Source organism: Carcharhinus amblyrhynchos, chromosome 13, assembly GCF_965287045.1.
Source record: "Carcharhinus amblyrhynchos chromosome 13, sCarAmb.v2.hapA, whole genome shotgun sequence".
NCBI lineage: Eukaryota > Metazoa > Chordata > Chondrichthyes > Carcharhiniformes > Carcharhinidae > Carcharhinus > Carcharhinus amblyrhynchos.
In genome coordinates this window covers 58002188-58014784 of record NC_137336.1, presented here as the reverse complement: position 1 = coordinate 58014784, position 12597 = coordinate 58002188, and the positions used below count along the sequence as shown (strand labels likewise).

Genomic DNA, 12597 nt, shown 5'->3' with positions numbered 1-12597 from the left:
AATAGAGGTATATGAGATTATGAAGGGTATAGATAGAGTAAACAGAGGTAAGCTATTTCCTATGTTAGAGACACACAGTACGAGGGGTCACGGGCTTAAAAGGTGAGGGGGGAGAGGTATAACAGATATTACAGGGAGGTTTTTCCACACAGAGGGTACTGGGGGTATGGAATGCTCTGCCAAGTAAGGTGGTGGAGGCAGGCACGCTGGAGTTGTTTAAGAGTAACTTAGACAGGCACATGAGTGGGTTGCAGATGGGAGGATATAGGAGATTGTTTTAAATAAGGTTCATTAGCATTGGGACGTCCCTGGTAATGTAAAAGGATATGGAATAATAATAAATAATAATGTTTTTCTCTTTTAACTCACAGGTTTTAAGTCAGTCCGCCTTGTTGTCCAACGAGGGGCATACACACGATGGGTCGTACTTGGGCTGCTCTTGAATGTGCGAGAGTAGCCTAGTGCTTCATGTCATTACTGTGTGCTTAAACTGGACCAGATGCTGGGCAACACGACAGCTCAGTGACTATCACTGTTTGCTGTGCAGACACATGGATTTGGGCCAGTGTCTGTGGGAGTTTGCGCATTCTCCCCGCGCTTGCGTGGGTTTTCTCCGGGTGCTCCGGTTTCCTCCCACACCCCAAAGATGTGCTATTAGGCTGACTGGAGGTAATAAATTGTCCCTAAATTAGTTTCCCTCAATGTGGAATGCCACAAACAATAGATAAGGGTCATGGGTGGAGGGGGGTACTGGTAATGTTAAAATGATGGTGCGGGCTTGTTGGGCCGAAGGGCCTGTTTCCCGGGCTGTTTTTGTTCTTTGTTCAAGTGAAGAAATTTCTCCTCCTGTCCGTTCCAGGATATGGAATAGGCCATTTGGGATTGAGAACCTTGTTGTAGAACCACTACTTCGCCAACAATCCTGCATTCATTCAGTCTGTCCAGCCCTGTTAGAATGCTTTACAAAACCTCCATCAATAGTTCAACAAGTTTTATGTAATCAGGCAACAAGACATTTCCAGGAGGGACAGACATAAAACAAGAGAGAGTGACAAGCCACATGTTTAATAAGGTAGCATTAGTTTTTCAAAATATACAGAAAAACATGTTTTTGTAAATTGCAAGGAAATTATAGCAAGTTTTCACAGGGGATTTAATGTTGGTGCAATAAAGAAGTGACTACATTATAATCAATTACAATTTTAGTCCACCTTGAGGAGCCAAAACACTGTCAATTAACAAGGTCTTAAAGTGCCCCTCGTCTCAAAACTGTATTTTTGAACAGAAGAAGTAGAAATAGCCACAAATAAAACATATTTTGGGTCCATCTCCCTTAATTTCTCCCAATCTATTGTTTGCCGAGATTAGCAAGCATTAATACCATTCCTGAGGAGCACTCACCTTCTGCATTGGTCGCTGCTTCTGCTTTGCTTTGCTCCAGCTCAGTTTTTACATTTACCAGCTCCAGTTTCAGACTGTGCAGTTCATCATTGAGTTTTGTATTGGCTGAGCGAGCAGATCGCCTTGTTGGCTGGCAAGTGGACTTTCTCTCTGCCTTTAACTGCTGAATAGTTGCTTCTAGTTCTCTGATTTTGTGTGACTTGGGAATGGGGAAAAATAAATCTCTCAAAATAATCGTAAGAGTATAAAAAACAAGCATCTCAACTGAAAATGTGGAATTAGTTAAGATATCTTCTGCTTTTCATGAAAAAGCTTAATTGTCCTTGCTAATAATTTCATAATAGAATTTCTTGAAGTTACAAAAATATTCATTTGTCAACGATTATATTTCTACCCATTTTTATAGAAAGGTGAAGGTTAGGGGAAAATATAGCCCACTCAGACAATTCCAAAATCTTGGGTGGCACTTTATGAAGTATAGTGATGATAGAAGGGAAGAGACAAAAGGTATAAGGAAACTTGGGCAGCTTCCAATGGGGCCATTCAATGAAAACTGTGGAGCAGTGGAAAAAAAAATAGCTGTGGGAACATCAGTCTAGTTACCACAGTTAACTGGGGTCTTCCTCTGAGCAGCCCAGGAGTGTGCGCTGACCCCACTTCACCACCACCAACACCCACACACACAACCCACCACCACCACACCCACCCCCCCTCCCCGATCAGAGTCAAATACAAACTTCTGAATAGGAGAAGTAAACCATTCAGACCCACAGCTCTATTCCATCATTCAATAAGATCATGCTTGATCATTTAGGTTGATTCCTACATTCCCATCTACCCCCAAAAACCTTGGACCTTCTTGCCAAACAAGAATCTATTTAAAAATATTCAGTGATCCCATTTCCACTGCCCTTTGATGCAAAGAGTTCTAAAGTTCCACAAGTCTCTTTAAAAAAAAAGTTCTCCTCACCTTAGGATCATTGAATCCATACAGTGCAGAAGGGGCCATTCAGCCCATTGAGTCTGCACCAAAAGCAATCCCACCTACATCCTATCTCTGTAACCCTACATTTTTGCCTTGTTAATCCCCTTTAACTACACATCCTGGGACACACAGAGGCAATTTAGCATGGTCAATGTACTTAATCCACACATCTTTGGACTGTGGGAGGAAACCAGATTATCCAGAGGAAACCCACACAGATACAGGGAGAACATGCAAACTGCAAACAGACAGTGACCCAAGCCAGGAATCAAACTCACATCCCTGGAACAGTGAGGCAGTAGTGCTAACCACTGTGCCATTGTGCTTCCCCATCTGTCTGGAAAAGCAACCCCTAATTTTAAGAGCGTCCCTTAGTTCTGGACTCACCTACAAGAGAAAGCATCCTTTCCACATCCATCTTGTCAATACCATTTAGGATCTTTTATACTTTAATCAGGTCACCCATCACACTTCTAAAATCCAGTGGAAACAAGCCCAGCCTGTCCAACCAATCCTCTATAAACTAAAGCATAACATCCTTACTTTTCTGTTCAATTCCTCTCAGAGTAAAGGATAGCATCCCACTAGCGTTTTTGATTACACATGCACCTGCATGCTAACATTGTGATTCATACACACAAACACCTAGATCCCTCTGTACCTCAGAATTCTGCAGTCATTCTCCTTCGATGTAATACTCTGCTTTTTCACATTATACTCCACCTGCCAGATTCCGTGCCCATCCCCTCAACCTATCTATAACCATCCAGAAACTTCTTACACCTACTTCACAACACACTTTCCTACCTATTTTGTGCCATCGACAAATTTAGCTATCATGCATATGCTCCCCTCATCCAACTCATCGACATAAACTGCAAAAAGTTGATGCCCCAGAACAGACCCTTGTGGGACTCCATTAGTCACATTCTGTCAGACAAAGACCTATTAATGCATACTCTTGATTCATGCCAGTCAATCTTTTGTCCAGCTTAATATATTATTACATCCTACAATTAGATTTTTTTTAATTTCAGCAATAACCCTTGATGTGGAACCTTATCAAATGCCCTATGGAAATCCAAGTACAGCATGTCTACACACTCCCTTTTAATCGCAACACAACACATGTTATTCCTTTAAAAGAACTCTAATAAACTCATTAAACAGGAATTCCCTTTCACAAAGCAGTGCTGATTCTTACTGGTTGAATATGCCTAGCTATAACCTCTTTTATTGAAAGGACACCACTTTCCCCACACAGATATCAAACTAACTGGCCGACCATGTCCTGTTTTCTGCACCTTAAACGCAGGGATTATATTTGCTACTTTCCGGAATCTAGGGAATTTTGGAAATGAATTCCTTTTGTTTCAAGACCAAAGAATGGGGTCCATCTGGGCCTGGAGACTTATTAGCTTAGAGTTTCATCAATTTGCTCAGCATCCCTTCCTTAGGTGATTGTAAATTTTACCAAGTTCCTCTCTACCCTCTCCCTCTGATTTATCACTATTATTTTGTGTCCTCTTGAAGACAGAAGCAAAAAAAATTGTTCATATCATTCACCATTTCCTTATTATCTATCAGCTCTCCATTTTCACTCTTTACGGCACCAAAAAATCTTACCTAGTTTTTTTTCCTGTTTAAATATTTATAGAAATAAATTAATTCAAATTTCTAGTTCCTTAAATGTTATCTATTTGCACAAGTGGAACCTTTCTATATTAATTGCCTATAAAGGAAATATAGCTACACAAAAGGATGCTTTAATTTATGTGCTTCCCAAAGGAAATCTCCCCATAAAAAGTACCAATATATTGACAGTATTACATAACTTGCCACCAATTGAAAATATTCTGATTCTAAGCCATGTAAACAACTATCAATTCCAGTTCTAAACATTTATTTCTTTACTTTGCCCGTTTCCTCATTGCTTTACAAACCAGTGATATTTTGCTCCTCAGGATTATTCTAAATATCCCAATATTAGGAATTAAAAAAAAGAGCTTTCTCTTACCATTGGTTTACCATCACACATTTCATCACCAGAATCATCGGAATCCTCCTCTTCAGAGGATAGTTGATAATAGGTTTTCACATACGATTGATAGTTTTTCATCTTTGCTTCAAAGGCGTCTTCTAGATGATCCTTTTGTTCCTCAAGTTGCTCTCTGAGAGGTAAACAGTTGAATTTTACCCCATTCCCACAAGGACACTGTCTTCCCTCCCCAGAAATCAGAACATAAACTGAAAACTACAACTTTTCCCCTCCACAATATGCATTTGGATAGTCAGAGAGAGAGATATTCATTGCAAAAAAGCAAGTCAGCTGTTCAAGGGCTGCTTGGGGGAAAAAAAGATGATTGGAATGCTAATCCATCTCAATAAAAGCTACTGAAAAGGGTAAAAAAAAAACACATTCACACTTGCATAATAACCAAAAAAAGGGGAAGGAATTAATGTGCATGTTAAATAGTATGTAAAATTTAAGAATGAAATCCTTAGTATTTCAGGAATATTGCAGGAGAGAGGGGTAGATGGCTGAAGCTTTGCATCTTGTGCTCATCGGGACAAACACAAGAAGAAAGCAGTGGGGAACTATAGGCTCTCAAGATCTCTGGTAATTCAAAACAGCACAGCACTTGAACATATTCCTTTTCTTTGCAGAGAATAGGTCCCTACAAAAGAAGGTATTTTGCTTCTGGTATATGTACATTCAGGATAGTTCACCAATCACAGGATCACATCTAACAGCAGACATTTTGTTTTGGCTGAGGTTTGGCTGAATACAGTCTGTTCTGACGTACAATCTACATATCTGGCATCAAACTAGCAATGAAATCAACATTTACTTTGATTTATTGCCACACATATTTGTATACAATGAAAAGTATTGCTTTCTTGCCACTATACAAAGCATATATACAAAGAAGAGGGTGCAGAACATTATGTTAAAACAGTCATAGCTAAGGTGTAGAGAAAGATCAATATACATACATGTGAGATTTATAGAGCGCCACATGCTGTAGCATTGGCCTCAGTCTTGTAAATAGAGCCCTAGCCATTTGCTCAATTTGCAAGTCTGATAGAAGGAGGGTTCATCAAAGCTAATCTGTGGGGCAAAGTTATCCTGATCAGGTCATTGTTTATTGTGCAATTGGGCTAAAGGCTGCTACTTCGAACTGATAATGTGTCCAGTCTACTTCAAATTACCCTGGAAAGGCAAAGTATCTCAAAGCAGTTAAGCAAGTTGTTTCACGCTGCTCCAATGCAAATAGTATTTTCCATTAGGTTGCCAACAGTCCAATCCACTTCTGCCCATCACACTATTAAGCAATATTCTCCATGAATTTTAGTCCCAATGCAGAGCAAAGGACATAGGCCGTACCTCACGATTGGTTGATCCAACTAACGGCATATTCTTTTGGTTATGCACAATATGCAACGCACAACTGTATTCAACCAGCTTGCAAAACCCAAAACTAAATGTCAACTGTTAGATGGAATTCTGTGATCAAACAACTCTTGCTGAACACTCTTCAGAGCAATGCCTCAGTCAGAGTTGACCTGCCAATCACCGCACTTTTCTCCTGTAGTATAAATCGTGATCATTTAAAATTTGGCCATACGTTTGTCCTGATGACTGCAAGATGAAAAGCTTTGGCAACATGACTCTCTTCTTAGCAATATTCAAGCTTTAAATTATTATGCCACTATTTCAAGAATCTACAAAAAAGTTGGGTAGATTCAACCTTGAATTTGAACCATCTGCAGCAACAAAAAGGTAGCTAAAATACAGCAGTCTACATATCCAAATTCAGAATATAAAAAACCTCATTGTGCAATAACCTGGCTCCATGATTACCTCCAAGTTAGGTTGCATGTTCACGTTCCACTCCAGCATCGGTGACATAATTTAGCCCACACTTCAGTGCAGTTTTGAGGAACTGTTGCATCTTATAGATGATATGTTAAACTAAAGCCTGTTACATTGGAGTGCAAGATTTACTGAGACACTTTTCCAAAGAACATCAATGAGCTTATCCAGCATCCTGGCCAACATCAGTCTTTCACTCAAGTTTTGTTTCTGGGGACTTGTTACGCTTGTGATTTTAAAATCACACTGAGCTGTCCAGATGTGGAAAATGTGTTTCATAAACAATTCTTTGACACAGGTATGTTTCTCCAATTGGCAGTTTTGCCCAAATTGAGATGAATAAAATATTTTATACATTGTAAAATATCAAGGATTAGCCAGTCTTAATGACAACAGGCAATAACGTCACACTTCTAAAGCAAGCAACATCTACCTCCAGTGTCTCTCCATGATGTTGTATTGTTCCATCATCTCATTGACAACATTTTGCCTGATCTCACTTTCCATTAACAACTTCTCTTGCTTCTCCTTAATCAGGTGTTGCTGCAGGCCTTCAATAATTTTCTGTAATGACTGAGGAATAAACTTGTGGTCAGTTAAATAATAAAAGCACGAGATAGAAAAAAAGTAAATCAGAAATCAAGTCACGTTCTTGAAGAACCAGTCACCCCATTTAAGACTAGGACAATAAAAGATTTATAAAATCAATTAATTAGCAATAAATGAACGTTGCCTGAAGGTCACCCACTAACAAATGCTAAAATACGCTTGCACAGATTTATTAAGTGTTCTGACAAAAGGGTCATTGACCTGAAATGTTAAATTTCTCTCCATAGATGCAGAGTATTTCTAGCACGTTCTGTTTTTATTTCAACCAGAGCATATCCAGCTTCCATGGGAAACCACAATATTGGCACATGGACTCCAACTTGTTACAAGTGTATTAAAAAAAAAATTGGGCTAGGTTGCCCTGTCAAAATGCCAAGATTAATAGCACTTACTGTAATTTTTTTGCATAAAATGTTACAGAAACTTCAGATATATAGTTAAACAAGAACATCTAAACATTAGAGTGCTGCTCTGTTATGCCGCTCCAAAATTAGCTTTGTTAAAGCAACATCTTGCTCTCTACTTTACCATCAAAATCTATTGAATGGTATGAAGATGCTATATTTGCACTATAGGACACATTGAACTCTTCACAGAAAGTTACGACTGCTAGTCAATTTCACTGGCACTGAAATTTAATTACTACAAGTGGGAGTCACTCCTCCAGATAATCAATTGGAGGTTTAAAAAGTAAAATTTAAAATATTTAACTTTGTGCCTCTTTTTCTATCTTTGTCTAATCTTTCTTTCCTGGTTTCTTCTTCTGTATCAATTTGGCGTTGAATTCACCCAATTTATTTACACTTCCTTTTCAGCCTTTGGGCTATTTATTTTACAATTCTTCTATTTGATTTGCTGTTTAACTTCTTCTCTCAGGTGCCAGGTTTCATGTTTCTCTCTGTTCTGTCTAAGGTTCTGTAACGTTATTAACTTTTCAAAAAACTTAGCAAAAAAGTCTAAAACACAGTCTTACAGTGCACCCGGTTAGATACCAACAAAAACAAAATTGGGTCAACTAAGTTTGGTAGCACACTGCTGACCTAGAATCGCATACCTTCCTTTCTTAATTTCTCACTATGTTAACGAGAGCTGTTCAGACACTATAACCTTAGCACATGTGGGAAGATTCAAGAGACACCAAAAGCCAAAAAGGACCATATGATAGATATTCATTGCTGTGTGCTAATGCAACGAACTCACCTCTTTATCCAGCGTACTGATATCAGTCTCATCTTCACCATCATCCTCATCAACAAATTCTTCCTGTTCTTCAAGAGGTTCTTGAGCATTGCAGTTATTCCAACCATCATGCTCTCGAAGTAGAGACCGGAAAGTAGGAAACAGTTTTGATGATGGTGCCTGTATCAGCTGCAATAAATAGAATGGCAATCAGATATTTCCCCTTAAATTAGATTTGTGAAGTGCAAATTATCATTGATTATATTAAGCAATATTCTAACCATCATGCTTTGCCAGCTTTGTCAAAGTGGCTTATTTCACGATTGCAAGAGCAAAACCAAACATGCACAAACCATAACCATGACTAATGGGATTTTTATCTTGTACCATTCACTAACTTAAAATGAGCTGTTGATTTCTTACCTGGCTGGCAATAGCAGAGAATTTCATGACCTGTAATGTTTCATCATACATGGACGCACACTGATTAATATTTACGATCATACAGGATTTCCCACGATTGGAGAAAAACCCTTGGAACACACGAGTCAATTTGCTGTCCCTGAAGGGCACCACATTAGGCTTTGACCTGGAAACAGCATTAGAAACTTCAGGAATTTGGTCACTCAAAACAAACTTGAATGATAAGGAGTGCCAGCAGTAGTACTTATGGATTAGTTGCAGGGCACCCTAGTATTCAAATCAACAAGCTGAATCAGAGACACTTATTACATAGCCAAACAGTGCACTACTTAGTAATAGAAAGGGAGGCAACCTTCAGGCACTATTCTAATTTCCCACTTCCTATTTAGCCAACCCACTGCAGAGACCATGGAGCATTGAAACGAAGTGTATGGAATGAGCTGCTGAAAGAACAAGATCATGACGCACGTACTTGATCTGCTGGTTCTGGCGCAGGACACTGATGCATCTGCCTAATGTGTGCAGGGAGGTGTTGATGTTAGTTGCCTCCTTCATCCTTTCGCCAGACTTCTGCTCCTTGCAGCGTTCTGACCCCGCCAGGTCACACAAACTTAGTCTGGAGTAAAGGAAAAAAAAAATCAGTTATTGACTTTGTCCAGGTTAGAGCAAATTTTGGATTAGAGGAAGCAAATCTTAAAAAAAAGGATATTCCCAGCAACACCGCTTAGAAAGTTAATGTGAAACAGATGGATCGAATCCAGATTTTTATTAATTAATTGAATCCCGCTTGTTGCTACAATGGGAATTGCACCTGTGACCCCACAGCAATAGCCTAGACTTCTGGATTAACAGCCCATTGACATTATCACAATGTAACTAGGAGTAAATAAATTCACAACTGGAACAACGGCCTACTGTAGTCCCAATAGCGGAAGGACATAATAACTTCACTAATGCTTGAATCTGAGAGTTGTAGTTCATCTTAAAAGGGCTCCACAACAGGCCATGCTGAAGGCCCATGCCCACTGGGACTGATCAGTGTGTAAACCTGAGCTGATTACCCAGTACTTACACTGACTCACTTAGGGCTCCCAGCAAGTATGGAGGATTACAATAAAAAAGAAAATGCTGGAAAAAATTCAACAGGTCTGACAGCATTTGTGTTAACAAATGAGGAAGTTTAACTTTTCAAGTCCATATGACTCTTGAGCTCTGAAGAGTCATACCGGCTCAACTCTTTCTCTTGTTAGGAATTGGAATTAGTTTGAAACTATATATTTGTATCTTGTTTCTAATACCTGCAAATAAAGCATAAGTTTAATTCTCAATTTCTCTTGTAATTAATGGGTTTATGATGTGAGTTTACTTAGCAACTAGGGCCCATACCAAAAAGCCTAAGCACTTGTGATTCAGGCAAAACCAGGTTCCCGAGAAGAAAGCAGCTCTCACAAACTGCCGCAGGGCAGGGCAATGGAGTAGGGGCAGAAAGCAAATTCCAGAAGCTAAAGAACAGATAGTTCTAGAAACCAGGGAATGAAAGAGAAGTTCCGGGAAGACTGAAGTCAAAAGGGACAAAAGAAACTGGAATGTGAACAAAGTATTATTCATGGAAGTTAAGAAAGAGGCAGACAGAGGCTCCTAGTTAAAAAGATAGAGCTGAAAGGTGTAGACATTTACTGGCCAAGATATAGAATGGAAGAGTAGGAAGATTATGCTAGAGCTGCATAAAACATTACTTAGGCAACATCCAAAGTACTGTATACAATTCTGGATACTGGATATTAAGGCAGAATGTGACCATACCAGAGACGATACAGAAAAAGTTTATGAAGCTGTTGCCAGGAATGGCAAGATTAGGAATGCAGGGATTATTTTCTTTGGAACAGAGGAAGCTGAGCTGAGATTTAATTGGTATAACAAGCAGACAGGAACTCACTGTATGTAGTTTGGCAGAATCAGAAACCTTTATCGCATTTAAAAAAAAGCTGCACTCAAGTGCCATAATCTACGGGGTTATGGAACATTAACCAGAAAGTAGGATGTGGTGGTGGTGGTTTTGCGCTGGTGCCCTACATCAGGCTGATGGGAAGGCTGCCAACTGGCTGAAGGATTTCAAATTTCACATCTAGCTGCTCATCACTGCAGCCAATAATAGTAGTGGTCTGAATGACCATTCATTTTCTACTGTGTAAATGTTCCAGTTTCACCCACTGCAAGAACTGTCATGGGCAGGCAAACAATTTGACTGATCACTGAAAGGTTTTTTGACCTCAGCTGGGAATTTCTGGTCTCAGGGCAGGTGGTACTGGAAATCCTATGTTTCTGTTAAACACTGCAACAGATAGTCAGTATAAAAGCACAATAATACTTACTTAGATCAATACTTACTCGCTTGTTTTAAGAACAGTCTTCCAGTCTTCAGATACATGCAGGATCCGAATAGAGAAGATACTGTGACTATAAACGAAAGGAAAGAGTGAGCAGGGATATCAAAATACTGAACATTTAGTTTCTTCTGAACGATAATCAGTCTATTCGAACACAGAAACATTATAGGCTAACGCGTTTTGAAGTAGCTTACATACAGGAAACAGTTACTTTCGCTTTTACACAAATTTCAGACTTTTTACTTCATTTAAAACACATTTAGTTTTCTTTAAAACAAAGACAGGGACTCAGATTAAAAATCTGAGGAGGATCTATGAACAGCTCTTAGAATTTTAACAATCAAGATTAAGGGCATCATTTTAACTCATTCAAATTGGGCCTAAAAACTTCCATGGTATAATTTGTTACCACAAATATCCAGCTGTATGCAAAATAAATGTGAGAGAAAGGATTAGGGGTGGAGGGAGAAGGGATGGTCAATCCAGTGCTTTTGAACAGTAACAAATGAATGTTTTTAGGAAAATTGTACGTCATGATCTCAGGTATGTGTTCTTCACCCTACTCTGGTCTAATGAGCTGGACTCAAATGATCACCCATTAGTGGGAGAAGGCGCAAAATCTAAAATAAAAATAAAATTACCTCCTGCTGGAGTTTTGGTTTATGTGTGTGCTGGCCATGCTTTGGTTCTTACGGCCAATTTTCAAAATTTTCCAGGCTTCTTCTGCATCAATCACATTGATCCAGGTCAGGTCTAAAATGAAGCAAAAAACAAATTTGGAATTGGTCAAAGAACATGTTCACACAAGCTTTGTTCCAATAATAAAGGAACATTGTAGTCAATAATGCAGCACAACTTTAAAAACTTTTTTAACAGGATGTGGGCATCACTGGCTAGGCCAACATTGGTTGACCAGTTGCACTCAAGAAGGTTCTTGAGCTGCTGTAATACATGTGGTATAGGGACACCACAATGAGGATACACAGGATTTTGACCTAGCAATAGTGAAGGAACTGCGATATGGTTCCAAGTTAGGATGGCATACGATTCAGAGGGGAACCTGTGGTATTGCCACACATCTGTTGCTTTCATCCTTTAGATGGGAGAAGTCATGGGTTTGGAAAGTGCTGTTAAAGCAGCACATCTTGTACATGATACACACTGTTGCCACTATACATTGGCGGTGGGTCAATCAAGTAGACTGCTTTGTCCTGGATGGTGTTGAACTGAATTGTTTTTGGAGCTGCATTTCAGCAAATGGAGAGTATTCCATCACACTCCTGACTTGCACCTTGATTCAAATCAAACCACCTTGTAGATGGTGGACAAGTTTTGGGGAGTCGAATTATTTACTGTAGATTTCCCAGTAGATGGCAACCTCCAGGATGTTGATCATGCGGGTTTTAGGGATGGTGATGTCATTCAATGTCATGGGGCAACATTAGGTTCTCTCTTTTTGGAGATGGTCATTGCCTGTCACTTGTTTTGCGTAAATGTTACTTGAATTTATTGATGAAGCAACTGAAAAAAGTCAGGCACAGGGTGAGGAATTCCAGCAGCAATGTCCTGCAACCAAGATGACTGAACTCCAATAACCACAATCATCTTCCTTTGTGCTAAGTTCAACACCAACCATTGGAGATCTTTCCCCTGACCCACATTGACTTCAGTTTTATCAGGGCTCCTTGCTGCCACACTAGGTGAAATGCTGCCTTGAAATCAACGGCATTCACTCT

At 39.4% G+C, this 12597-nt stretch overlaps 1 protein-coding gene across 1 annotated transcript in view; it reads right to left on the bottom strand.

The window, feature by feature from the left end:
- Window positions 1–12597, bottom strand: part of kif20a (kinesin family member 20A) — a 42003-nt gene that overhangs the window by 10777 nt on the left and 18629 nt on the right. Inside the window, exons 8-15 of the mRNA XM_080201130.1 lie at window positions 11503–11614; window positions 10863–10931; window positions 8947–9090; window positions 8475–8640; window positions 8073–8240; window positions 6697–6836; window positions 4404–4557; window positions 1402–1600 (exon numbers count right to left, since the gene is read on the bottom strand). Of these exons, the coding sequence (XP_080057256.1) occupies window positions 1402–1600; window positions 4404–4557; window positions 6697–6836; window positions 8073–8240; window positions 8475–8640; window positions 8947–9090; window positions 10863–10931; window positions 11503–11614 (1152 nt within the window). The remainder of the gene's footprint in view (window positions 1–1401; window positions 1601–4403; window positions 4558–6696; window positions 6837–8072; window positions 8241–8474; window positions 8641–8946; window positions 9091–10862; window positions 10932–11502; window positions 11615–12597) is intronic.